Source organism: Rutilus rutilus (assembly GCF_951802725.1).
Source record: "Rutilus rutilus genome assembly, chromosome: 5".
NCBI classification, from domain to species: Eukaryota; Metazoa; Chordata; class Actinopteri; order Cypriniformes; family Leuciscidae; genus Rutilus; species Rutilus rutilus.
The window spans coordinates 42,072,445-42,100,345 of NC_140213.1; the positions used below are offsets into that span (position 1 = coordinate 42,072,445).

General features: G+C 37.0%; 1 protein-coding gene across 4 annotated transcripts; it reads right to left on the bottom strand.

The window, feature by feature from the left end:
- Positions 1–27,830, bottom strand: chd2 (chromodomain helicase DNA binding protein 2). Of its 4 annotated transcripts, none has more exons than XM_084408699.1 (39): positions 27,121–27,705; positions 26,691–26,797; positions 24,736–24,821; positions 22,608–22,842; positions 22,400–22,486; positions 22,026–22,087; positions 20,963–21,079; positions 20,365–20,535; positions 19,515–19,648; positions 19,184–19,409; positions 18,968–19,068; positions 18,236–18,277; positions 17,973–18,142; positions 17,745–17,869; positions 16,450–16,666; positions 16,275–16,364; positions 15,978–16,168; positions 14,624–14,812; positions 14,267–14,429; positions 14,033–14,185; positions 12,383–12,454; positions 11,289–11,438; positions 11,023–11,171; positions 10,730–10,919; positions 9,344–9,514; positions 7,457–7,626; positions 7,331–7,372; positions 7,110–7,249; positions 6,881–7,019; positions 5,942–6,092; positions 5,729–5,851; positions 5,395–5,511; positions 5,129–5,266; positions 4,665–4,781; positions 4,372–4,550; positions 4,182–4,281; positions 3,910–4,096; positions 3,237–3,483; positions 1–1,886 (listed from the first exon to the last, which is right to left on the bottom strand). In XM_084408699.1, the coding sequence occupies exons 5-39, from the start codon at positions 22,484–22,486 to the stop codon at positions 1,586–1,588; spliced, it is 5,121 nt and encodes a 1,706-aa protein (XP_084264825.1). In that variant the 5' UTR covers positions 22,608–22,842; positions 24,736–24,821; positions 26,691–26,797; positions 27,121–27,705; the 3' UTR covers positions 1–1,585. The 4 variants fall into 4 exon arrangements, with proteins under 4 accessions (XP_084264825.1, XP_084264826.1, XP_084264824.1 ...); XM_084408700.1 differs by having other exon boundaries at positions 22,596–22,842; XM_084408698.1 differs by lacking the exon at positions 24,736–24,821 and having other exon boundaries at positions 27,121–27,830.
- Positions 27,831–27,901: the final 71 nt, after the last annotated feature.

Here is a 27,901-nt window from a genome sequence, read left to right on the forward strand (position 1 = left end):
TTGTCCATGATGTAGGAAAGTTTAATACATATAGGTCTATAAACATATGTACAGTACAATTAATCTGAACAGTGGCTTTTCACAAATATAAATTACTTTAAATTGGCTTGTTTCAAAGCTTAACATGTCTGTGGAGTGTGAGCAGGAGCTTGGGTGGGAAAGATTTAACACATCTCAAGTATTTCATAACAAACATGTCCACATTTCATCAGCTTGTTCTCCTAGTCCTGCTACCATTGGAATTGAGCACACCACATTGTTCCCCACTCACCAGACCTGGCTTGACATGCATCTAGTTAAAATTCCATCCTGGCAAATGTTTTGAAATTGTACATAGCATAATACTGCACAGTACTGCTAGTCTTCCTTATACCAATCCGGTGTTTGAATCTACACAAGAATAAGGCACAGATGGAGAAACACATCAAATAAACAATGAATGGTATTTACCAGCATGCCAGTCTGTCAGTTTTGGCACAAAATCTGGTTCACCAAAAATAGCTTTTGACACCTGCCCACTCCCTAAACACGCATCTGTCCATTCATACAGTACTCACATTTCCACTTAAAGGTCAACGGTATCAGTGTTTCAGCACACTCATACTGAGAAAACTCAACAAAACATGAAAATCAAATTCAGGTAATTGTCTACCATTACTACATAGTCAAAAACAAGCAAGTACTGTTCTTTTAGTGCAATAAAAAGTTGCAACAGTACAAGCACTGACCATAAAGTGGACTTGAGTGGCGCCAAGTGTTACAGTCATAAGAAAATAAAGACAAAGATAGCTTACATGTTATGATTATCTAGTGTTCTGACAAGGTCTACGTAGACCCTGAATACTGTTCAGCCTTATTTTCTTCTTTCCTTTTTTAAACAAGGCTACTATCCTCCAACAGAGCATCTAAGCATTACAATATTAACAAATGGCGGGTCTGCGATAGCGAAAACACATTTAGCTGATTCAATAATTTTGAGAAAAACAATTTGAATAATTGTTGCAGTTGTTGCTCATCACAAATACTTCTACATGATTATAACAAATATCAAAAGACAAAAACGCACATGTAATTCCCCTTCAAAATGACGTACAATCACAGGGGTCTGTATTGTAGAGAGCAAAACCAAACCGAATAGCTCAACAGAACAATGAATCAACATCTGAAGGTGCAATTAAAATGATTCCTTTTTTCTCCTCCCACAAAGGCTACTTTCATGAAATAATCCTTTTTTGCACAAACCAAAATAACAAAAACAAAAAGACATCAACATCAAAGTAAAGTTTGCTTTGGGGATAGTCCCTTTCTGCTAATGACTCTCAACAAAGACCAAATACACGAGGCACTTTCTAACTCAGGCATACTTCAACAGCGTAGTCCACAGGACTAACCATGCCTTGTTCTTTCTCCTCAGTCCAAAATGGCAGACTTAACCTTGTCACGAAACCTAGAAGAGAGCGGAGGACACAGTGGCGATAAAGAGGAGTTTGGTGGTGGCTGGTTACGTCTCCTCCATTTATTGCCTGGGTGGCCTTTCTGCCACTTCCTTTGGCAGTACAGACCATCTCTGCACTACATGTTCACTTCACGTCTTCCTGTTGTTCCAGTTAAAGTCTGTCACAGGTTTCTGCTCGGCAGTTCTTTCCAAAGCAGGCGAGATCGGCTCAAGGGGGGATTTCTGAGCCTGAGGGGAACGGGGGTCAATCAGGGGTGGGGGTTTGTCTGGGTGGAAGGGGCGGTAGTGATCAGGCCCCATGGGGCCATGGTTTCCAGGGGGGCTCCTGTGGTCAGGCATCCTTCTGAAGTCCTGTGGATGCCCTCCTCCCCCTTGGTGGTAGTTCGGGGAGCGGTACTCATCCGAACGCCGCCTCTTAGGGTCAGGATGTCTGAAAACAAAGATAAATTTTAATGCTACAGCTCTACACGCAACAAAACAGTTTTGTACATGAGAACAGACATTTTTCATGTTGCCGTTAACAAATATAACTTTTGGCCTTTGGTTGAAGCATAGCTACAGTTACAATGTTTTGGTCATTATGTGAGTTGTGGTAGACCACTGTGTGTTTAGAGATGATCGCCTTCGTGTGAATGTCACTAACAATCAAAATCCCCACAAAAGACAGTTACCTAAAAAATATAATCTTGTGAGGAAGTAAGTAGCTTGTTTTGACTTGCTGAAATCATAATGATAGCTGTTCATATCAGATAACAGTTGAAACTATAACTTGCCAAGACCAATAGACCACGCACAAACAAACAGTGTTGGGGGGTGTAATCAGATTACTTTTTCCAAGTAATGAGTAAAGTAACCCATTACTTTTAAATTTACAAGCTACTTTTTCAAATAAAAATAAGTTACTTTGTTTTGCCATTTATTGACTGACACCTCTCCTGTCCCCATGTTGAGAGGAATCTGGAGTAAGTTTAGAGGCGTTGTGTGTAAACATGATGGTTATTGCAGTTCCAGACTAAATGTAAACATGCATTTACTAATCTCAAACAGATTCAGTATTGCTTAAAATTAATTTAAAAAACAGCAAACTCAGAATATTATGCAAACCTGCAATAGTTAAATAGTGTATTTATTATTTAACATATGTATTTAACCTCACTTTATTAACAAATGTCTTTGCTGTTGACCTTTGATGATCCAATTCAACCATACTAATAAGCAAAAATGACTTTACATTTGTATTGCTGAAGTAAAAGTGTTTCTTCTCCTGCTCCTATTCTTCTGCAATCCAGAAAGGCAGCACAGCTGAAAGGTTTGTTTGCCCTCTACTGTACAGGCGTGATTTTGCATTTCCTTCAGCCTGAGGCTTATTCATTTCACTTTTGGTGTGAAAGGGCCTTTATATTTGCCAAAAATATAACTATTTTTTTTTATTCAACAAACAAGCAAGCCTAGGTAAGAAAAAGTAACAATGCATTTTTTCCGATAAAGTAACCAAGTAACACAATTAGTTACTTTTTAGGGAGTAACGCAATATTGTAACATTACTTTGAAAAGTAAACTTTCCCCAACACTGCAGATGAACGATAAAAGTATGAAGTTTCCTGGGAAATTGGTCCCGACAACTCTAAAATATAAATAATTATTATAGGCTTACCATAGTCATTTAGGTCAAGGCAAAAACACGTTTGGAAGATGGTTTTATGATATACTCGCTCATTTAAATTTTATTAAAAAAAAAAAAATACAGTGTAGCTTTACTAAAATAGCCCCCCTTGCTTACCTGTCGTAATAGTCTCGATGGCCCCGATGATCTCTATCGTTGCCATACTGGTCATAGGCTCGTTTGCGAGGGGAACTGCTGTTACGGTAACCTCCTGAGCTGCGGTAGTCACCATGAGGACGACGGTCGCCATAGTGGTGGTCCTTGTACCTGTGACTCTCATATGGGTGATGCCGATCCCCTTGCCAGGGCTGACTGCTGTTACCTGGGTAACTGTATTTACGGTCTCTTTGCCAATCTCCCCTATCTGTTAATAGATGCACAAGGTACCAAATGAGATCATAAAAATGACAAAAGGAATCATAAATGATGTCATTTATGGCTGTTCAAAAACCACTAGTAGCTAATCAAACAGTTAATGTTGTAACAAATACTGTTTGTGGGTCAAGGCCTTTACTCTGTTTCAAGAAAGAATACCATCTCAAAAGCCGTTTATGAGTACTATTCATTTACAGCACAAATTTAAGATTTTAAAAACATTCAGTGTACACTACAGTCTCCGGGCTCACAGCATCCCAGACACAAATGTTTTAACGAATCAAAAAAGATGAATAACTATGTGGACAACTGAGATTTTGGTATAGAGATAAAGGAACATTTTAGATCTGATAGAGCTTTGGACCCGAAGAACTGTAACATCGGATGTCAAACAAGCAGATGTTGCATCTCTCACCATCATTAGGAAAGTGCCTTTTATTGGGATGGTTGTATTGATCTCTGTGGTGGGCGTGAGGGGGAGGTCCAGACGGAGGATGGGGTTTGGTTGTGGGCTGGGCACCTGTAGAGTCTCGACTAGATCCAGACGGTTCAGGTCTGAAAGGTTTTTTCCTGGAAGGATCATCCTTCTTCTTTTGCTCTTTCTGTGTGAAATACGAGGAGCAGGTGAGCAAGTGGTACATGAGGAGAAGAAAGTCACTGAGAACTGTGGATTTAAGATGAGCTTACCTCTTCCTCCTGCGAGCGCTTCTTCTGAGCCATCTTATACAGCTTGTGCAGTTTCCGGGCGCCAAACTCAGTAAATTTGGACACAAAAATCCAGAGGTTTCTGAAAAATTAAACAAAAGTGAGGTTGAATATAATATTTAAATATAACTGGAACTCCTGGAATTGGATGTATAATGTGCATTTGAGATACCTGCGCCAGATCTTGACGTGCTCAGGGTCGTTGTACGTTTTAAGGCACTCTGTGATGCGGTCTCCGATCTTCAGCAGGCAGGTACGAGTGTGCTGTAACTGCTCCTGCACCGACAGCCCCTCGTCTGGCTTATCCAACTGCTTCAGAGCCTTCTTTACCGGCCTCATCCGCTCTTTGCACTGCACACACATTACACCACTAATCAATTTTCTACTCGGGACATTGCAAGTACTTCATACATTCCCGTCAGGGATCATGCCTGGTAAAGGAATGAATGACATTTTAACACTCACAATGCTAAATGTTTCCTGGTCCAGCTCATCATCTTCCTCTCCAATTGGTACAGGATCACTTCCTGCAGTAATGTGCACGGGGCCCTGAGCTTTCTTTCCTTTTCCTCCTGGTTTGGCCTAAAAAAGGGAGAAGTTGAGCTGATGAGAGACATACTAAAGTTATATCTTGTATGGATATATTATGTACAGATTTAGTCTGACCAAACCTGGATATATAAATAAAAAAAACGAACTGAAATCTCAAAAAAGAAAAACGTAACCTGAAAATATTATATTTAAAATACAGAGAATTTCATTCTAATACCAGTATCATTTAAATCTAAGTTTGAGTCAACTTGTTGTCTAAGAAACTAACAACCACTGTGCACAGGACGACAGTGAAACATCATACCTAAGACCAGGCTTCTAAAGGAAACGTTCTCATGGTGAAACGTAACACCGCAGACTGCCAACATATAAAGTACCTTCTCTTTTTTGGACTTGAAACGCTTTTTGTCTTTGTCCGCCTCCTTTTCTTTTTTAGTAGTTCCTGTTTTTTCTTTGTTCTCTTTGTTATCCTTTTTCTGTTTCTTCTTTGTGGGTGATTTTTCAGCTCCGTCGTCCTGGAAAATCAGAGAATTTAAAAAAGGCCGCCTAACTGGTTAGTGCTGTGGATTCCGCGTCTGTAAATCCCTATATTAACAAGTAGAGTTTGTTATATAGGTGATAAGATGCATTAAAAGTAACTTACCTTCACCTCTCCCTCTTCTGAAGGGTTGTCGGAGAGACGAGGAGAGGCGTTTTCATTGACCAGATCATTGTTAGGGACCTTGTTCTTCTTTCGAGGTTTCCTCTTTTTGGTTTTGATCTGGGAAGATACAAAAAATGAAAATGTCATAAAACACACTGACTGAAACTGAACTTTAGTACATGATAAGAAATTTCATTTGCACTGCCACATGGCCAAAAAGGTTAGTAATCTAACTCTTACTCCAACCCTGACTAAAAACCTGCATGTCCAACAAATGTGGTGTGCATTTGCAAATATAGTAGGTTAAAATGGCCTAGAGGCCCATGATCTCCACCTCATCTCCTGCTTTAACAGCATCTTGGCTTTCCTGCTCTTTCTTCAGCATCTTAAGCAAGTAGTCTCCTCGCATCTGCAACTGCTTTCCCTGAGGCTTCTTATCAGGGTCATCTAGGAGAATCTACAAATAAAGACAACAAGGCATTTGAGGTCAGGTTAGGTAACTGTCAGGCTTTTAACTGCGAGGAAGCATTAATTTGACTCAATGTACCTTCTCAGAAAGTTTGAGATCAGGGTCGGTTTTGATCAGGTCCCAGTTGCCGTAGCCGTGCTCATAGATACCCAATAACAGCTGTGTGTCATCATTAATATCCCAGTCTACGTCAAAGTGCGGAGTCTTCACCCGACAGGTGAGCTGAAATCTGGCCAACGAAGAAAGAAAACGTTACTCACTCTCTTCGGTTGCATCCTATTTATTCTTTAGGAATGGATCAGGGTTTAGAAAAAAAATCTGAATCAAAACCTTCATTAGCTGGAATTAGAATTGAATTGGCCATGCACCAAAAAAAAATTAATTTGCAAAATAAAATCTAGTCACACAGAGGAATACCATTAGTCGATACATTGCCATACGTTATCATTAGTTAATTTCAACTAATTATGGCTATTTTTCTCAACTGTTTTAGAAATATATTTTGACTTTAATACAGTCAAAATATACCACATTGTGTTCAGACAGCTTTATTTGTATACATTCTAAGCAGACATATAATATAACTTTTAAAGACAATGGATACAAAATCTATTGATTCAATAATATTTTTAGTAACTTTGATAATTCATGTAAAATAAAATGGTGATAATTCAAACTAAATAAATATCATCTAATGTTCCTGAAATTATCCCATACATTATATGCATTTTACACTTGAGTTAATGAGGCAGATAATTATAATACTGAAAATGAAATTATTCTAGATTCTCTTTCAATAGCCTCAATTGAACTTATGTAAAAGGCATTCTCAAATCAATTTTGAATGGCACACGACCCTGGAATGGATATTTCTTTGGACAATGAACTCATCAAATCAAATTAAGTGGCTTGATTAAATCTCCACCTACAGAGTGTTTGCAACGGTTAGACACACTGCACTCTGTAACGATGCACTATATTATGAAAAAAAAAAAAACATTTCTAATTTGGACTCACTTGCTCCTTTCAGCAGGATTTGGAGGCACAGATTTATGCAGCGGTTCAAACTCCTCTTCGTGCTGGATAATGGACTTCGCATTGACCTGAACTCCAGAGATCTTTATGTTAATGCCTCGTCTTTTTCCTGGCCCTTTAGCTGCAACAAAGAAATTAAACCAATTAAAAGAGCAAAAAACTAATTAAATCATCATTTTTACTCAGCATTGCTATGGTAACATTCACACACCTTCCACAGGGTTTTCTTTCAGGTGCTCCTCATGCTCCTGTACTGCAGTCACACAGCTGTTGTGTACCAGTTCCCCCAGTCGCTTCAGGTCCGCGATGGACTTATCCACCAGCTCAGAGTCACGGGCAATCGCCTCCAGCCTGTAGAAAACACCATAACCAGTTCAGCCGTACTGCTTCTAAATGGACTACATATTTTACTCATAGCGGTGCATTTCTTACCTCTCAAGCGGAGCTCCAAACTTCTTGTATGCCTTAATGAACCTAAAATAAATAGACCATTAAGTAATTGCAATGTTTACAGCGAAGACTCACTTAAATGTGTAATTGAATGTTCTGTTATATTACCTGCGGATCTCTGCGTCAGTAAATCCCTCCACATTGTTTTTGCGAGCTCTCGGCCTGCCTCTCCGCTTTGGTCGTTTGTCATCCTCGCTGTCATCCGTTTCACTATCTGAACCCGAGGACCTGTGCTTCAGTTTAGATCCCACGTCACTGTCGCTGTCATTAGCCTGCGCCTAAAAACATAATAATACAGCTTTTACACAATGTGCCATGACGTATCCATGCAGACTGTATTTATCTGTCCTCTCCACGCAGAGATTAACAAAACTGCATAGAAAAACAAAAAAGTGTTAGGAATATTGAAATAGTGGTTTCACATGAATATTTTGTGGACGCCTCTGTTCTGCTCTGGATTAAAGCAAGAGTAATGAGCATGTGGCTGCAAACACACACGGCCTTATCGCCGGGGAGTCCACTGCGCTGTAAAACTTAATGACTCATTTCCAAAAGCTACGACGCCGCATACTTCAACATGTGCTGCCATCACATGGGAATGCAGCGTGTGGCTATAAAATCTAATGAGTCATTACAGTATGCGCAAGACATTACAGATCCGGCTCACAGGAGAGGATAAAAGCACGGAAAAGCCACAGGGAGCACTTCACACAACTGTCTGCTATGTACATACATTTATAATGTTCATAAATGTGCACTCACACACACATATGTAAAGTATAAATGCATGCTGATAAGTGTATCATCTACGCTTATAGAACTGAGAATCCTTTGAACCATTTCTGCAAAAATAATGGGTGAGAATCTGTAGGCACCTCACGATCTGATCCGATTTCGATTCTGAGCGTACAATCTGATTCCAAATCGAATCTTGATCTTAATTTTTCTTAATTAATTAGTTTACTGACTTTAAATCTTACATTTATTTGTAAAAAAAAAAAAAAAAAATTACTCATGTAATTAGAAGTAGCAACGTTTTAACAATTACAAATTGAAAATTAAAACGTATGTAGGTTAAGAATTTTCAAATATAGTTTCAAAACATACAAGCAAATCCTAAATAATAAAGAGGAACAACGAGACATATTACCAGCAATAAACAAAGAGTGCTTTCAGTATCCGAGGGTACGCTTACAAGACAACGATGTACTAAAAACGGATACGTTTATCCTTCACGTTTTTTTCACGTAAAGATGACAACTTTAAAACAATCCCCATTCACGCAGACCTGCACGCCTATAGACTGAACATGTAATACGCATGAGCATGACGTCACCTTTTCACAAATTCGCGTTTTTGTAGTTTACACAGAGATGATAACGTTATCGTTTTCAAAAACTTGCATTTTACAAAGGCTTTTTTCGAGTTTTCGGTATGGGTGTGTGTAATTTATGTTGTAGAACAAAATGTCAAAGTATCGCCAAGTTATGTTTATCACAGGCTTTTTTTACTCAGAAATGTAAAAACCCCATAGGAAAATCTCAAAGGAGCCAGGGACGAATTAGTCTTTAGTTTCTGACATCATCCCTGCACCTCTATTGGTGTGTCAGTGTATGCGCACACAGTTGCTAGTAGCGTGATGTGGTTGTGTATGATGTACCTACCTATGCATGTATGTTGTATGATTTAGGAATAAGGGAGAGTCTATACACTGGACAAATTCAGGCCGAATCACAAATTTATTTAAACGTTTAAAAATTATCGGGAGCTCGGGAGGTGCTCGGCTCAGCTCGTAATTTCTCTCACATGATGTGAGCCATGACCAAACAAGCATCTACAATTGATATGTGATTTCTCCCAACAGAAGAGCTCCTACGGCAGCAGATTACACAGCGTGCAACCAACATTATCCAATTTGAGCTGGCACAACCCTAGACAGAGTGCATGAAAATACAGACAATAACCAGCTCAGGTAACCTAGAAGCACCTCCTCACCCTCTTGTTGGAGCTTCTGCTTCTGGGCAGCATGTAGATGTCTTCCATCTCCTTCTGCTTCTGTTCTTCCTCCACCTTTTTCCGCTGATCCTCTGGAATTATATCATCCCAGTCACGCACAGCCCTCTCCTCAAGATCTGGTGTGCTTTCATCCATGGTAAAGTTAGCCACCTGCCAGAACAGAAAAAAAAAAACCACAGTTCATGCTGAGCTGAAGATCAGGAGAAAATATGAAACTTGACTGTTTGAGTAACACACACAGGTGTCAAAAGGGGCAACTGACTGTCAAAAGAAATCACTCCCTCTATACTGTTAAATAAAAAAATAAGTGATATATTTGTTTTTAAATCGTTTCCTGTCATAAGCCATGCAATCATAATATGTAAAATTGTATTTTCATTTTAAATGGACAGTAATATCTTTAATCATATCTGGCAACTTGAAAAATGTGTTTCCCTAGGGTCTATAATACCTTTTGTGCTTGGACCCCTAAATAGCTTTAGATTGACAGACTCATTTTGATCAATTTTTTTCAAGTCTTCATTTTACATTTGAATCTCAAGTAAATGTATCTTGATTTAAAGGTGTAAATACTGAGGAAGATACAAGGCATGCAACATGTAATGCCATGACTTTATGAATTGAACACTTTCTACTCTGGTGAAGAACCCCTTTAAGAAGGTCTTAAATCACTGACAAAATGGGCTTTTAATAAAACTGGGCTGCCTATATTATAAAAAGGCTATTTTGTTTTTTATATCAGTGATACCTGGCTAGGGAAAACAGACAATAATAACAATAGTCAAATATTGCCTTGCTATAGTAGGAAATACTTCTTAGCAAACTTTTAGTCATAATGGAGTGCAAGAATTCAAAGAGTAAAAGTTTCCACTCCAGTGAAGGATCCAGCGCATACGAACACACAGTGTTTTAGGCAAAACAGAAGGGAAAAGCTGAAAGAAACTGCTGTTCTGTTGCCATTGAGTTCCAATTTTACTATAATGCTGTTTAAAGAGTAGATTTAGTACGATAAAATTTTCAGTGAGAAACCTACCCTTAACAATGACTGTACTGTTAATAACCCTCTGTCGATCCGACTGTCTGTGGGCAGGGGTATAAAAAATGCGGAAGTATAATCTGTAGTTTTCACAAAAGCCCCGGAGCTGTCAAAAGTCACCTGGACGATGAGTTTTGCATCATCCGGCGGACTTTTGACGACAAATAAATGTGAACTTGTCAGTCCATGTAACAGAGAATGAGTAAACATTGTTAATTTACATTTACAACCGACATTGGCAAAGTTGCACTTTAAGGCCTTGATTTGTGGGCGAATTAAGACTTTCTAAAAACCCTGTTAACATTAAAAGATTTAAGACTCCTGAGTACCTTAAACTGTGACAGAAGCTCATCGGTGGCACTAGATCCCTGATCACTCTCTCTGGTTTCAGCAAGCCGCAAGATCTCATCAATGTCCATTTCCTGGGGTTCTGATTCCTCTCCCTCAGGTTCCTTGAACAGATCCTCTGCTCCAAACTTCAAGATTGCTGTCAGTTCTTCTTTATTGAAGGGGTTTGAACTGGAAATGGTCAACAAACAGGTATTAATTATAAATGTTTAGTCATTTTCAATGAATGCTTAAAACATTTTGACCAGAGAAATTCAATTTTTGCGGCTCTCACTTTGAATTTGCCGAGTTGTTATCCAGTACGGTTCGCCCAGTTGTGTCCATTCTCTGAATGACGAGATGGTCTAGAACCATCTTCTTTTTCGCTCTTTCAATAATGTCTTCCTCCACGGTGCCTTTTGTGACCAGACGATAGATATTCACCTATGCAAAGAAGACAAATACATTTCAATGGAATCTAAGTACTGCTACTTGTGAGTCTAAGTTCATTCAGCAATAAGTGAAGTTACACATTAGGTCAAAGGTTTGAGCTCTACTTACTTGCTTTTTCTGGCCAATCCTGTGGGCTCTGGCCTGGGCTTGAAGATCATTCTGTGGGTTCCAGTCCGAGTCAAAGATAACCACTGTGTCGGCTGAGGCCAGGTTAATCCCAAGCCCTCCAGCTCGGGTGGACAGCAGGAAACAGAAGTCCTGAAGACGACACAGATGGGCAGTGAGAACAAGTGCCAAATGCTCGTCTTTTTTTAATTAATACTTAAATATATACCTCCTATTCTAGGTTAAAGGGGAAATTCACTGCTGACAAGATGGGCATCTAAATGTGGACAAACTTCTACACCCATAATGCACTATGCTTGATCCGACTGTCAGTAAGCAGGGAAACATAAATGCAAAAGTACTTTTAGTTTTCAAGTAGTTTCAAGCTGTCAAAAGTATTTTGTAGACTAATAAAAGGGATATACTGTCTCTAAGTGCAGGTAACATGAAGAAAGAGAACATTGTTCTTTAACATTCACATTGTAACAATACAAAGCTGGTTGAAAATAACTATATCTAGATATATTTAGTATATTATAAACATAGTAGTTTGATTTCCTCAAAAAGCTCGTCTAATATCTCATTTGTTTGACCGACCAATAGCAGACAGGGGAAGTGATCAGAGAAAATCATTACTGGTTAGAAAATCATTATTTTTTGCTTTGTTATTTTTGTTACACATTTGACCTTTAAATGACTTAATAATGATATTGATATCACTCACATCTTATATGAGATATAAATCAGTCTAATAGAACCTCAAACAACAGTTTATTATTTATATTATATGAAATGATTTTTTATCATATTTATTATATTTTATTATATCATTTATATTATATTGAATGATTGTAGTGTTGATTTTATGGTCCTTCCTGTTCAAATCCGACAATCGCTTTGACCCTTTATGATTATATTTTCAATCTCTTGATAATTACATAAGGCCTGTATTTCCCATGGATCAAGCATTCCCAGAACAAGAAAAGTGCTTTGTCAAGTGAGCTCTGACTGGAACATCACAACCATAGCAAATGTCTCCAGACAGTGAAGCTCTGCCCAAACATAACAAACACGCATGCCACATTTTAGGTTCTTACCTCAGAGCCTTCTGCATTAAAGTGGTCCAGTGCTTGTTTTCGGATCTCTCCCTTGATGGAGCCGTCCAAACGCTGAACATTAAAGAAAACACAGATACGGTTAATGAATGTCAAGCGTGGCACTTTGGCCAAACTTGGGCATCTCGGCTAGATAAGCTCCCATAAAATCCTAAAACCCCCTAAGTCACCACAAAATTATGACGACACATTTGCCAGACCAAAACAACACTGAGGTGCAAGCTGTGCTAATGCTCAAAGCTGCACCGATCAAAAAATAACTGGGGGATAAAAATAGGCTCGGGGAACTTGCTGTCGGAGCAAACATGGTGCAACCCTGACACATGATTCCCAAAGTCACCAGACCCATACACACTACACCTCTGAATGTCTCCAGTCTTCAGAGAGATTACAAAAACAGATGAAAAACTGCAAATTCTCATCTGAACAAGGACACTAGGGAAGGGTGTTCGTATAATTCAATGTAATTGAGTACTCCGTAACACACAAAAACAAGTCACACCTGACTAGAAGTGGCACTGGGTCAAAATTACACTGTTAAGAGAAAGAAAAAAAACACACAGATAAGTCGCATCTGTGTATTAGTCACATTCTAACTACATTCTCTTGAATAAATGATTCAATAATACATTTTTTAACAGTGACTTGTCGCCACCTAGTGGCGAAACAATGTAATCGATAAATGCGTTATTTTAAGCACCAAGTTTCTATCAAAAAGCTGATTTTGATCGCTATCGTAGACATCAGTGTTCATATTTGAACTTTAAACTTTTATCCAAGTACTTCTATGATAATTTTAACTATTTCATCACAGAAATAATGATACTATGAGGTTGAAAAGACTGTTTGTGAAGCTGTTTCATGACAACTCTCTCCGGATCAGCGGCAGCGCCAACACAGCTTTGAATGTTGCGATATGATTTTGGTCAAAGTTTAATAGACAGATGAATTGAAAGATCGCGTGGGTGTCTGATTCAAGATTACAGTCTTTTAAAGATGAATCGTGCAGCTCTACGGTCTTATATCTCTCTCAGCAAATGAGTAGCGCGAGGGCTTTTCAGTGCTTTCAGTCTCACGTCTCTTCTCACACGTCCACTTGGGATATTACATCACTCATAGATAACGACACATTTCATCCTCTGTTGGAACGTAAGTGGCTACCTTCTGTCAACCTCATCTATAAGCAAGGACAAAAATAAAGTAATTGAATTTGAATTAATAACGATTCTGAAATTAAATCGATTTTAGAATCGTAAAAAAAAAAAAAAAAAAATTATTGCGATAGCTAGGACTAGGTGAATTGATTTTTTTCTCCCAGCCCTAATAAATTATAGTGGCAATCCAAATGTGTATGCTTGTGTTGCTTGCTTGATGTTAAGCCAAGCATTATAAGCCTCTTCAGAATACAAGTCACAGTCCATTTTAGATGATAAAAAAAAAAAGTGTGACTTATATTCCGGAAAATATTGTTATCTATTTCTTGAAAAGTAAAATGAAAATTAAACACACAATACACATGTGAAATTCGAAACCACTGAAAATGGTTTGAAACCAAAACGGTCTCTTATCACCTCAATGTTACGTATTCGCAATCAGAGCAAGATTTAGGTGCAGGATTCGTTCGGTTCATACCTGGAACGGATATCGTTTCATAGCCAGGTAATCAGCAAGGATGTCCAACATGCGGACCATCTGAGAGAAGATGAGCACGCGGTTGCCTCTCTCCCTCAGTCGTGTGAGAAGCTTGTCCAGGAGGACCAGTTTCCCGCTGCCACGCACCAAGGACTGAACAAACATCAAAAACATCCTGAAAATGACATTCTCCTATGAACAAAACCATTGAATTCCAATCTAGGACAGTCATACCTGTAGGTGCTCTTGTACTTTATCATTCTCACCCTCCTCTGGTTGTTTGATGAGGAAACCATGATTGCAACACTTCTTCAGCTCCATGACGATGTTGAGAAAGCCAGAAGAGCTGCCTCTGTTGCCTTTGGACAAGGCTTTGAAGTTTCTTGTTAGTATCCATCTAAAAAAGTCAAACATTACATTAAGACTCCAAATGAACAATGATGAGATGAGCTCTAAACACTTGCATTCCAACTGCGTGCTGGAACCAAAATTTGGCTCAATCAAAGAGTTACTTGATTTAGAGAGCTATGTTACCGTCCCACAGCGCACAGCCTTGGAAAGAGGCATGAAATGGGATAAAACAGCGCTTACTTGTAGAACTGTTTTTGCTGGGCAGACATGTCGACTCTGAGGATTTGCTCCACTTTAGCCGGCAAGGATTTCTCCACGTCTTTCTTGACACGCCGCAGTAGGAAAGGTTCCAGAACTTTATGTAGGCTCTGATAACCATTATCCCTGCCTTTACCATGCTCATCCTCAAAATCCTCCCAGGACTCAAACCTAAAGGGAGGCAAAGTCAAAAACAGGGGTTTTAAAGTTGATGCCAAGGTCCCCTAAATATTACGACCCCCTTCCTTAAATATAAAAGACAGCTACATAAGCTCATATTTAATAACCAATTTATACTGTGTAGAAAATACTACGCATAATATTAAAAAGACCACGTGTTGCTTCTTAAATTGAATAATTGGCTTTTATATTGTTATTGTACATAAGCCAAAAGAATAGTTAAAAATATTATATATCTGAAAATACTACGATTCAAAGGTTTTGGTTCAGTACGATTTTTTCATGTTTTTTTAAAGAAGTCTCTTATGCTCACTAAGGCTACATTTCTTTGATCATAAATATAGTAAAAACAGTAATATTCTGAAATATGATTACAGAGTGATTTAAAAATCACCGGTTTCTATTTTAATATAATATAAAATGTAATTTATCCCTCAACATTTTCAGCATTATTCAGTCTTCAATGTCACATGACTTTTCAGAAATCATTCTAATATGCTGATTTGGTGTTCAAGAAACATTTCTAATTATTATCAATGTTGAAAACATTTGTGCTGCTTAATATTTTGAGGAAACTGCCATACATTTCCCCCCCTTTCTTTTATGAACAAAGTTCAAAAGAACCAGGTATTTGAAATGCCACATGAAATTACTTTAGTAATATTGTGTCTTTAATTGTCAACTTTTGTCAAATTGTCCAAACTTTTGAACGGTAGTGTTTATCTGAAAATATTTAAGTCTAAAAGTAAACAGAAACGTATTCAAATTAAAATTTATTTGTACAGCGCTTTCACAATAAATATCATTCTAAAGCAATGTGTTAAAAAAGACAAATATATTTCTAAAAAAATGTACATTTTAACATTTTGATGGCCATAAAAAAAAAAATTCAGTACAGTAGTGTATTTTTTAGTAAATATTTGTTATGTTATTTTTTCTACCCTAATATTTAAACAAAGTATACAAATTTATTTGTACAGTGCTTTCACAATAAGTATCATTCTAAAGCAAGGTTATCACTCTAAAGCAAGGTTAAAAGACAAATATGTTAACATTTTAACTTTTTGATGGCCATAAAAAAAATTATATATATCATTCTTTCTGGTGGACTCCAAATAAAAATATGAATTTTTAAACCCTGACTGCGAGTACCTACTTGTCAGGCATAAGAAAGTGCAGAAGGGACCACAGCTCTTTGAGTGAGTTCTGCAGTGGGGTCCCAGTAATGAGCAGCCTGTGATTGGATCGAAAGTCGATCAGAGTTTTATATAGCAGCGAGTCGTCATTCTTAAGCCGGTGAGCTTCATCAACTCCGAGGAAAGCCCAGTTTATATTCCCAAGCACTCCCTGCACACACAGACAAGCCTTGACTAAATAATGTGCAAATAATGAAGAACAACTCATTTCCATGAGACGGAGTCGGTTCAAAAGATTAAATCAAAGATTCCTATACCTTGTCCTTCAGTAGAATTTCATATGTGGTCAAAAGTGCATTGAACTTGATCCTTTTTGTCTGCTGGTGGATCCATTCGTAGTCCCGGATCTGGTCAAAAACACAACGTTATACCGCAAAATTATTATTATTATTTTTTTGCATTTGGATTGTCTCAGCATGTGTACTACCTTACCGTCTTTCTACTTGTGACGTCTCCTAGGTACACCACTACGTTCATATCCGGGGCCCAAGTCTCAAACTCCCTCTGCCAGGAGGTAAGGGTTGAGAGGGGCACCACCACGATGAAGGGACCATAAAGCTGGTGCTGATGAAAAAGGTAGGACAGGAAGGAGATCGTCTGAATGGTCTTTCCCAGACCCATTTCATCAGCCAAGATAACACTGTTACACCTACAGAACATAACAGAAACCAGAGGTGAAGAGAACAAAAATGTAGAAGGAATCAACTATTCTTAAATGATCACAAACTAATATGAAAGCATGATAATAACCACTCCTGTTATTTTGAACTAAAACTTGAACTATAAAAAAAAAAAAAAAAATTGTTATTGAAATAAAGCTGAAATAAAATATAATAGAAATATTAGATGGAAAAAGTTGAAAACAAATGGGAAATGTTGTAAGTACTATAATTACTCAAACTGAACTAAAAATAAATGAAGCTGAAGGGAAACATTTAGAAATAAATAAAAAATAAAATGACAAAAAATTTAAGTAAAACAGAAAATATAAAAAATAAAAGCTAACACAAAATAAGCACTATAATAGTATAAATATATAAATTATAGTATACTAATATTTAAATTATAAATATATCAATAGTACTAAAAATAACCGTGATAATAACCATTAGGGTTGTCACGATTATTCTCTTTTCAACAATTAAATATTAATATTAACCAATTACATTTTAATTAAATTAAAACAACAACATTAGGGTTAGCTTCAAGTATTTCTACATTGTGTTACTATTAATTGTTATTTCAATGAGTAGACAGTCATAAAAAAGTAACAAAAAAGCACTTCTTGTCAACACTGTTGTTTAATTAATAATTAATAAAACACCGCATTTATTAGGATTAATTTATAGCAGTGTTTCTCAACCGATAGGTTGCGACCCAAAAGTGGGTTTCTGAGTGAGTCACGGAGTGTGTAGTCAAAGAAACAACAACAAAAAACTGTCCCGTCTGAATAGGGCTTTATACTGGTATTCATCAGTGTTAGTGATATTCTTATAATTTATGTGTGTTAAGAGGGATGGTACTTGTGTCCGTCAAGCATTTTTCAGAAATAATTTAGCTTGGTTCAAATTCCTCAACATTTGGATAATTTGCGTAATGAGCATGGGAAAACATGGCCAAACCATTTAAGAACCATTGATTTACACAAATGTAATGTCACTACCTGTACTTTGACATCCCTAATGCAAAGTATTAAATGCGGAAAACTCCACTTGTACGTTACATACCTGCACCAGGAGTGGGCCAGCCAGTTCACTCCATCTAACTGGTAATCTCTGAGTTCAAGGTTCTCATCTCCAATGTAAGAAGGCTGCTTCTTCAAGGGCAGAAATCTTGGCCTCTGTTTCAACACCTTCCATTTGGGCAGAAAAACACGACAGGGTTCACACATAACATAACAATGATAAGAAAAAAAGAAAAAACAAAGCTCCATTAGTACACGCTCTCATTCTCACCTTGCAGTCTTTGGAAGGGATTGTCTTGCAAGCATTTCTGTGTAGGAAACTATCAACGCAGACCTCAAATTTCTTTCTGATTAACGCGCCATCCTCCCATGTGCACTCCGCATACGGCAGCCCCATCCACTTACACAGGTACTCTGGCTCAGTGGAAGAGGTTTTATGGGCTGTTGCAACATATCAGAAAATTATTTGAGTAGTAAACATCTCCTTTTGGCCAGGTAAATAAGAAATAGTGCACACAAAAGCAGTGAACTTACAGGGTAAATCTGAATGTGCTTGTGATTTCCCTGCTCTTGTTGCTGATTAATAAGAGAAAAGGAAAATTAGTATAAAAGTATAAAAGGCAAAAAGCAACCACTATCAGTCAAAAGTTTGGGGTCAGATTTGTTTTTAAAAGTAATACAAATCAGCATATATTACAATGATTTCTGAAGAATCATGTGTCACTGAAGACTGGAGTAATGATGCTGAAAATTCAGCTTTGATCAAAGGAATAAATGACATTTTAAAATGTATTAAAAAGAAAACCTTTATTTAAAATGTTAATAGCATTCCATAACTACTGTTTTTACTGCATTTTTGATTAAATAAATGCATCCATGGTGAGAATCAGAGACTTGTCTCATTAAAGTCGGCACTGACAGAATTTTTTTTTTTTCCCTATTGTGACATATCCGAGTGAAACAGCTTCTCGAAGAGGAAAAAATATAGGACAGGACTTGATTGTGTCCATTGGGAATTGATTGAATGGTGGTTTATTATTGCTGTGATTTCATGTGATTGACAGCCCTCACACCAGTAAACACGTCATCAGAGAAGAAATGTTGTTGCAAGAGGAAGGGGAAGTTGTTTTTATTAATGATTACGAGGGCACATGAATTTAAAAATAATAATCATCAGATGTGCATAGATAAATTATTAATCATAAACACTGCAATATTCCATAGAATTGTCCATTTTGATTTCATGTTGACTAAGTCAGAACTTACCGATCACTCTCTCTAATATCTGGAATTGCTTGCTCAGGTCATTGGTTAGTTCTTGCTGGCAATTGTAATATTCTAAATCTTCCAGTGATGCTTTGCTCAACCTAAAAAACGTAATTGTAATTTACACATTTGCTGTCAGATTCAGGTCTGTAAAAATGCCAGTTTCTTCTAGAGATGATATAAAAATGGAAACATGTCATTTGTGTGAGAACTAACCAAGCGTTAAGCTCATCGTTTTTCTTCTTGAAGTTTTCCAGCTTCTTGATCCCTTTGACTTTCTGCTGAGTGAGGGAGTCCACGCTCTCCCAGGTGTTGTGGATGTAGGACCAGCCTTTCCACTTGATGAGGAACTGAGTTTCCCCTTCCTCTTTCTCAGGGTCAAAGTCTGCTCCAGGGTCCCCATTTTCCTCAATAGCATAGAGGGTTGTGGAAGCTCCAGTAGCTGTTACCGAGGATGAGAAAAGAATAAAGGGCTTTAATAAATAAGCACAACTGCTGTGTGTATCGCTGAATATTAAGTACGAAGAGAAAGACCTAAGGTCTTTACCTCCTTTCTTGCCTATCCTGGTTTCAAGGACCTTCTCGATGGTCTCGCTGTCGTCATCCTGTTGCTCCTCGGCTCCTTCCATTTCGATAAGGTCGTCAGAGTCCGTCTCGAAATCATTCTGGTCCTCCTTGTAACTGCGACATATACGTCATCATTACTATTTGACTAAGTCATTATACTGTATGGGTCAATCACAAATAAGAATATCAATGATAAAGAAAAGGGGAAAAAAATCATGCTAGTTTCAATTTATTGACACTAAAAATGTAATGTGATGTAAAAGTTAGGTAGTTTGTGTTGCATATATTTAATTAATCAGGCTTTTATGGTCAATATAGTATACGATACAGGAGAATATGGAGCTCATACTCAAGTAAGAAAAAAAAAAAGAAAAATTTTATTAAAAATATTTCAGAAATAAAATGCATTTCACTCTATATCTCCAATAATGTCTAAAAACTAGTTTTCTGATCAAAGCTCTGTAGTTTTTGTGTGATGATTGAGAGATGTAAACATAAAGGTTCCTCAAAAGCCTCATGAATCATATTTGATACATTGTGACATGACTTTTCCAAAAAATAATGTATGCATGTATAATCAGGTAAATGTTGCTTCAGTCCAGTGACTGTTCATCTTGAAATGTTACTAACAATATATTCTTACATTTCCTTTATAAAAATCAGTAAAGATTTGACAGCAAAGACAGATTGCAAGACGGTCTTAGAAATATGATACAGAATTATTATTTTCAAAGATATTTATAAAAGGGCAAATATATAGAAAAGTATTTTTACTTTGCATCTCCCATACATGCAATCTACATACGCTCCTTGATGAGAAGGATCCATACCTGACTTTAGTTGCTGCTCGCCGCCTTGTTTGTCTTTTTGGGGTATCCTCCTCTTCATCGTCGTCATCATCATCGTCGTCGTCATCATCCTCCTCCTCTGAGGATTCCTGCTTCCTCTGTTTCCGTCCCTTTTGCGACTGCTGCTTGCCAGCAGATGATTTGGTCTGTGGTCTGGGAAGAGAAGAGAAGAGCACACACACACACACATTTATACACACTCATTCAGCATACAAGGCTTTTTGCCTTTCGTTCTGCATCCCTGGTGTGTTTGCTAGTGTAGCGATTCATTTTCACGCCTACCAGCCTGACTCATGAGCCAATAGCCTTGAGACAGCTGTCCGACAATATAAGCAGCAGTTCTCATTGCTCATATATTATACGCATTAATCAATTATTATATTAATCCTTATCCCAGACATAGGATACATGCTTTACCACAAATCAGCACAAGTATCCTAAATTGTTAGAGCAAAAATCATATCAGCGCAAACATAGCAGTTATAAATGAGCCCATGTATCATCATTTGTGTTTAATAAGACAGCTCAGTTGATAATTCACGATGCGCTGTCTGAAGGCCAGGCTTCGCTACACTCTTACCTTCTAGCAGGAAGTCGTCTGGATCTAACTTTTTTCTCTTCCTGCTCACTCTCTGAACTGCTGGCCTCTTCCTCAACATCCTCTTCGTCTTTTGAGTCATCATCTTTCCAGGTATTTCTTTCAACACAGAAATACCACAGGTTCATCTATCGGACCTCTAATGGCTTCAACTGCTACCCTACCGTAAAGCTGCAAGCCACTTAAAAGTTCCATCGCACAGGCAGGTTAACATGCTAGGAGTCCATATACACTAGCGTTTAAAAGATTTGTTTATGCTTTTGAAAGAAATCTCCAATGCTCACCAATGCTGCATTTATTTGATCACAAATACAGTAAAACAGTAATATTATGAAAAATATTAAATAACTTTTCTATTTGAATCTATTTTAAAATGTAATTTCGGTGATGACAAACCTGTATTACTTTATTAATTCAGTGTCACATGATACTTTAGCAATCATTTTAATGTGCTGCTTTGTTGCATTATTATTATCAATGTTGAAAACAGGTGTGCTGCTTTTTTTCTCTCTCAGGATTCTTTGATGCATAGAAAGAAAGAATTTATTTGAAATATAAATATTGTGTAACATTGAAATGTCTTTGCTGTCATTTTTGATCAATTTAATGCATCCTTGCTGAATAAAAGTATTAAAGTAAAAAAAATTATATTTTGAATGGTACCGTACTCAGAACTAATGTATTGCATTTTTTAACAAACAATTTTTTTTTTTTTATTAAAAGTTTATATTTACAGGTCTTTCGTGTTTTATATACTTGTTATTAGCCATACTTAAAATGTATGAATGTCATTGCACTATATAACAAAATATCTTAAAAATCTCAAATACTTTTGAATATGAAGAATGCAATATGAATATAAACAATGAGCTTAAAAGACATTTACATGCACAACTATGGGTGAATCTAAATGCTGCATACTGTATGTTTTATATGGAGACAATTATGAGAACAGAAAAAAAAAAACCAGCAAATTAGATATTTGTAAGTAAATTATGGAAAAAGGTGGATGGGAGACCTAATTTAATACTTTCAGTACACTTACTCTTTCTTTTTCTGCCGTGGGCTTTTTCTTTTGGGACTTTCTCCCTCTGAATCACTGCTGCCCTAGAAACCCATGAAAATCCACTTTGAATATTTGACACTAGATTAAAAAGCATGAAAATGTCATGTTTCAGATTCATCAAGGTAACAAACCTTTCAACACACAGGGCATGTTTACACTACTTGGGCTGCCAAGCCTGATCAGTTCTGAGTCCAAGGCCAAACATAAATATTTATGCTTTAGTAAGTATCTATGTCGATGATTACTTTGGTCCAAGAAGCAGAGCATGTTGCAAATGTCAACTGAGAAAGTGACAGAACGCATGTGACCACTAGGGGTCGGTGTTGAATTAGTTTTATGCACAGCCAGCCTACCTCAGCTCCGATGTTGAGGCGGGCAGGCTCTTGTCTGCTGCGACTGGATCTTCTAACACCATAAATATCTGGATGTTCCTCCCACATCTATGATAATTAGGGATACAATTCATTTGAAATGATAAAGAAATTAATCACCAGCTAAATTAAATCAAATGGAAATAATTCCGGATTCCTTCTTAATGTTCAGACTGGCCTTTTTTTGTACCTTCTTCACGTCTGCCAGGTTGTCTTTTTTCCTGACCGGTTTGTCTTTGACCTGTGTTGAGTTCTGACGGGATTTGGACCCAGTGGATTCACTCCCTGACTCAAAGTGGCTCTCGGAATCGGAGGTGCTGTTGGACTCGGAACGCCGGGAACGAGCTCTATCGCTTCCCTGCTCGCTCTCCGACTGACTCCCAGACTCTGATCCAGAGCGGTTAGATTCCTCTGATGCTGAATTGCTATAACATTAAAGATGTGCATGTTGAGAAACAATGAAAACATAATCAAGCGGTTCTGAAACAGTACAGCAGAAATCATGTTCATAAATTTAATCTGAAATCTCAAGACATAATTATTGCAACAACAAAAAAAATTCTCATTTTATGAATTGTGAATAAGCAAGTTTGTAATTAATTTGTATTTTAACTTCATTTCAGCTTATTCCCTATTTCTAAATCGCTTAATTATCTGACTTAAATTATCTCAGTCCAACAACTAAATGCCAAGTCCTCTAATAGGCCTAAGTGAAATGACTTAAACCATTGTCTTTGTCATTGTAAACAATAGCATTTTAAAATTTGGAAACTGGGAAAAAGGAAATCCAATATAATATAAATGAAGCAGCATGGGAAAGGTTTCTGCAATTAGCTGGAATTAACATCACTTGTTTTTAAAAGAAAATATGTAGCAACACTTTACAAAAAGGTTATCATTTGTTAACATTAGAGAACATGAATTAACAATGAGAAATATATTTTTCACTTTTTATCTGTTAATGTTTGTTAAAAACATGTTCATTGTTTGTTCATGTTAGTTTTCAGTGCATTAAGTAATGTTAACCGATCCAACTTTTGATTTTAAAATTGTATTAGTAAATGTTGAACTGAACATGCACTAAGATGAATACTGTAGAAATATTGTTCATGGTTAGTTTATGTAATGAAACCTTATTGTAAAGTTTTAGCATAGAAGCTTATTTAATGACAAACAGACAACACCTGTAGAATTGTAATGATTCATTTAATTTTTCAAGTGTGATGAGCATTTGCATACAATCGGGTTTGCTAAAATTTTTAAATAAATTAAAATCGGCATTTCAAAATAACCTTTATGAAATGTCAAAGTATCATCTTGCAGGTCATTTTGTCTGACCACTTCTGCTCTCCTTTGCCCTTTGAGTCTAAAATTAAAAGCAATGGCTTCGGTCTGAAATAAGCCCACCCCCTCGTACTATAATAGTAAATCTCAACGTGGAGCGTTTACATCTTCCTTACACGGTTAAATATCATCTCAAGTATGTGAAATCTACTTTATTCTGCCTTAACTAGGTGAAACCCTCATGTGAAAGTGTCTCAGTAATGCTGATTTAATTTGACACAATGGCTTTCATGGGAAACCATAATGCAGATCTGAGCGAGCACTAGCACACTGAGTGCTTTGATGGAATGCACTGCTAGAGACAACAACCCCCATCATGTGCCTGAGGAGCGAAACAGCTGCTGACGAAGCAGCCTTACCAGCCAGACTGTCCTTATATGGCTGATGACGTCATATCTGGGCGGACCTAACCTCTCAACTGAATTCTCATTGGCTGCTTATTGCTAGCCTAGTGAAGGACCAATGAACACTCAGCATGAAATCATCTGACCTCCACAGGACTTCCTGCTTCCGCTTCCTGTAGTTCCAAGAAGCTTTTATGTAATGCAGCAACTAATACAAGCTATGCAGCACAAAGCAAGAGCCATTTTGTGACTGAGGGCTTTCAGCCATTTAATGAAACCAGTCTCATACTGTGATGAAACAAAGCAGTGCTTTTTATGTGGCGCTAAGCCATAAGAACACCTCAAATAAAGTATACTGACTATAAAATAGGAAACAAATATCACAATTGGTATCCTTTTCAGCTCTTGCTTCTTTAGCAATATTTAGAAAATGGCTGCCAGAGCTCTAAACAACAGTGAAGACATGTTTCTGAGGATAACGTCCTTGATTTAGGCTCTCGCAAGCATCTTTAACACTGATGAAATTATTTGTAACCTGTTAAAGTCAGCATATATGTTTCATTTGTAAATTCATGATCACATATACAACATTACATGAAACTGCTGTGTAATTGTAAAAAGATAACATACATTTGAGAGGGGTTTTCGATTTAGACACTGGTGTCTGGAACATATGCAGGGGCTTCAAAGCTGTGTCATCAATTCAGAGGGAAATTCTTGACAAACAACCACGAAAATAATGACAGACCCGGTCATAAACACTAAACACAACATCAACACATCCTGTGCTATTGTTTTTTTTTAAGGCTGATATGATGACCACTTTTTAACAGGGTAAAAGCCCCACTGATGATGTCCTATGTTGATAAAAGTGAAAATATATAGGCTATTTTAAAACTACATTAAAGCTGTAAGTGCTGGTGTTCAACAGTAATGACAATTGCTATTGTAGCAATGTGAAAGTTAAATATTGATTGTAATGTATTCACACTGTGCGAGGCTTTTGAAACTGAATAGTGATCATTAAATCGGCCATGTTGTGTTCAAGTTTTTTCCTTGTTATTTCCCTGGATAAACAAAACATGAACCTTTGAAAAATGGCACTACTGTCTTTTCAATGTCCCCCAATCATTTTGTAATATTTTAAGGAATTGTTAGCCTAAATTAATAATGCATAGGTAAACAATAGGTACACTTCTGTAAAAAGACAAATTACTGTGTTAATATGAACCCCAATAACATTTACAACTCAGTTCCAGTTTTCATATGGAAATAAAAGTGAGTAAAATAACCATAATAATTTGCTTTGCATCTTCCAATCAGGATAAGACATCCTTGGTTTGGATATATGTTATAATGGAACCAGTGCGGTCAAATCGACTAATCGGACCTAACATTAAACTTTCTGTTTACATAATATACGTGTGTACATGTACGTGTGTGTGTGTGATATATATAAAACATAAATATAATAATATACACACATATATTATGTAAACAAACTTATTTTAGACATGATTAATCGATTTGACAGCACTAAATGGAACATATGGAAAACACAAATTTTGGTCAGAAAACCTAAAACAAATATACTCTTAAAAAAAAAAAGTGAATGCTAAAAAATTAAAATAAAATAAAATTGTAATGAGCTCCAATACAACAGTAAGTTATTTCAAGAGGTGTGAGTTTTGAAATACGTAATTGAGTGCTGAGCTAATACTGTATTAATATTTACATGAAGTAACAGACCCCATGTCATTAGGAAATCATAAATGTCTGTCAAACAATTAAGACCTTAAAGCATAGGACACAGATTTTAATTCACATGTGTGACCCCCCACATACTCCTTTAGGATCAGACACCACTGTATTCACCACTGTGTTTTCTTTAATAAAACATTTAAACACATTAAAGTGATTATAACTTTCTGTATTAAGCAACAGTTTGTCAGCACAAAAAAAAGACAATTGTACATTAAATAAAAAAAGCAATAGTTTTGTTGCTATTAATAATGAAACAAAGGAAATAATTCAAATTATGAACAACATACAAATGTAAAATAATACTTCACTTTGAACAAAATTAAATTGCATGCGTGTGAAATTAATTTCATTAAAATATTTCAGGAAATCCGACTGAACAGGTTCTGCATACAAGACCTTCAACACCAATTTGCATCTATCAAATGCTAAAGTGCCATGTAATGTTAAAGTAAAAGTGTTTAAAATGTCATTAACCTTACATTGTGGTGCAATGCAGCACATACTACAAATCAGACAAGGTCATTTAACAATATCACTTTAAAAGTGAATATATTATAACTGTAATCACTGCTCAAAACTGTACAAAACACTGCATCTTGAGTATAAATTTTGCTAAAGGCCCATAGGCCTTGAATTCACTTTTAGAAATACTAGCAAAATCAGGGTGTGGCTATAGATCTATCCCAAGGTCAATGATATGAAACTCATTTAAATTTACATACATTGTGGTTAAAACTACTTCACGTGTGATCAACCATGCTTGTAAAGGTAAACAATCAAGACATGTTAAAAAAAGAGAGGAAAAATATGAAAGATCATACCTGGAAGCATTGCTTTGAGTTGAGCCTTCATCCTGCTTTTTACTCTTATTCTTCATCATGATTTTGTCTTGGGATTTGTTAATGATGATCTTTTGTCCAGGTATTAACTGTCAAAAGTTTAAAGTTGGATGAACCATCAAAAGAAAAAAAAGTCCGTTGCGATGCATGGGGAAAGTTGGGACTCGGAAAATTGAAAATAAATAAATATTTACAGTATTTCTAAAGTTAAAAGGCATCGGAATTGAAATGACACCTGCTCGACTCTATTCGATGTCAAATATCCATGTGTCGATGGCATTTCAAGGCAATAACGTTACATTCACAGAGCCACATGCATAAATTCTTACTGCGTCATCAGACAAAGGACGATTAAAACATAACGATGAAAGCAAATAAATTCAACAATAGAAAAGAAACGATGTAAACATACCTATTGCATTGACAGGAGGAGGATTGAAGTAGTACATTCACATCTGACAAAATATCCGATTTGTTACTCCGGCCATAACAATAAAAAAAAAAAAAAAAATTCAAAAAGAGTCCAGGATTGAGATTAAAATAATCGGAATGATATTCGAAAAGAAAAATAATAGCAGTAATCCACCGATGGCAATTTGAATGGAGAGAGAGAGAGGGAGAGAGAGTATGAGAAGAGCCCAGCAGAGCGCACTAAAAATGGAGGACCGCCATGGCTGCCAGTGCAAGGCAGGGAAAACAACGACTGGCCACTCTACGCACACACCACGGCGTTTTTCGACGAAACAAAGTCACAAAACGTACGTCTTAACGTCTCTAATGTCCAAAACGTACTAAAACGAAGGAATTCGCGCGATTACGGTGCCCCTAGAGGCACTCAAAGTTCACCAAAGTTGAGATACAAGTGCTATCGAGAGCCCTACGAGGCTCAACGCTCTCCCCTTCCCAAGGTTCATCCGCCATCTAAAGCTCCTTCCCAGCTCTGAGAGCTTAGCTTTTGATTGACGTTCTCTCCATTTACACAGGGCTCAGGTGATGCACGAAAGACCCACCCCTTTTATTTTGAATAAAAACTAGCTGTTTTACACATTAATTAAAACCTCAAGTTAGTGCTAACCTACAAGTAAAGTAGTGGAACGACTGATCAGTGGTTACAAAAAGGGCAGGACTTATCTTTATGTTAATACATTTATTTCTGTAAGGCTTCACTTCCTGCATAGACAGGAAATGAGACA

Bases quoted from the DNA above. Each gene is read 5' to 3' on its own strand.
- chd2 (XM_084408697.1), bottom strand. From the start codon at position 26,749: ATGATGAAGAATAAGAGTAAAAAGCAGGATGAAGGCTCAACTCAAAGC. The intron at 14,430-14,623 runs GTAAGCGCTGTT...TGACTTTTTTAG, and splicing joins CAGCAAAAACAGTTCTACAA to ATGGATACTAACAAGAAACT. The intron at 7,250-7,330 runs GTAAGAAATGCA...TGTTTTCTACAG, and splicing joins TTTGGAGCTCCGCTTGAGAG to GCTGGAGGCGATTGCCCGTG.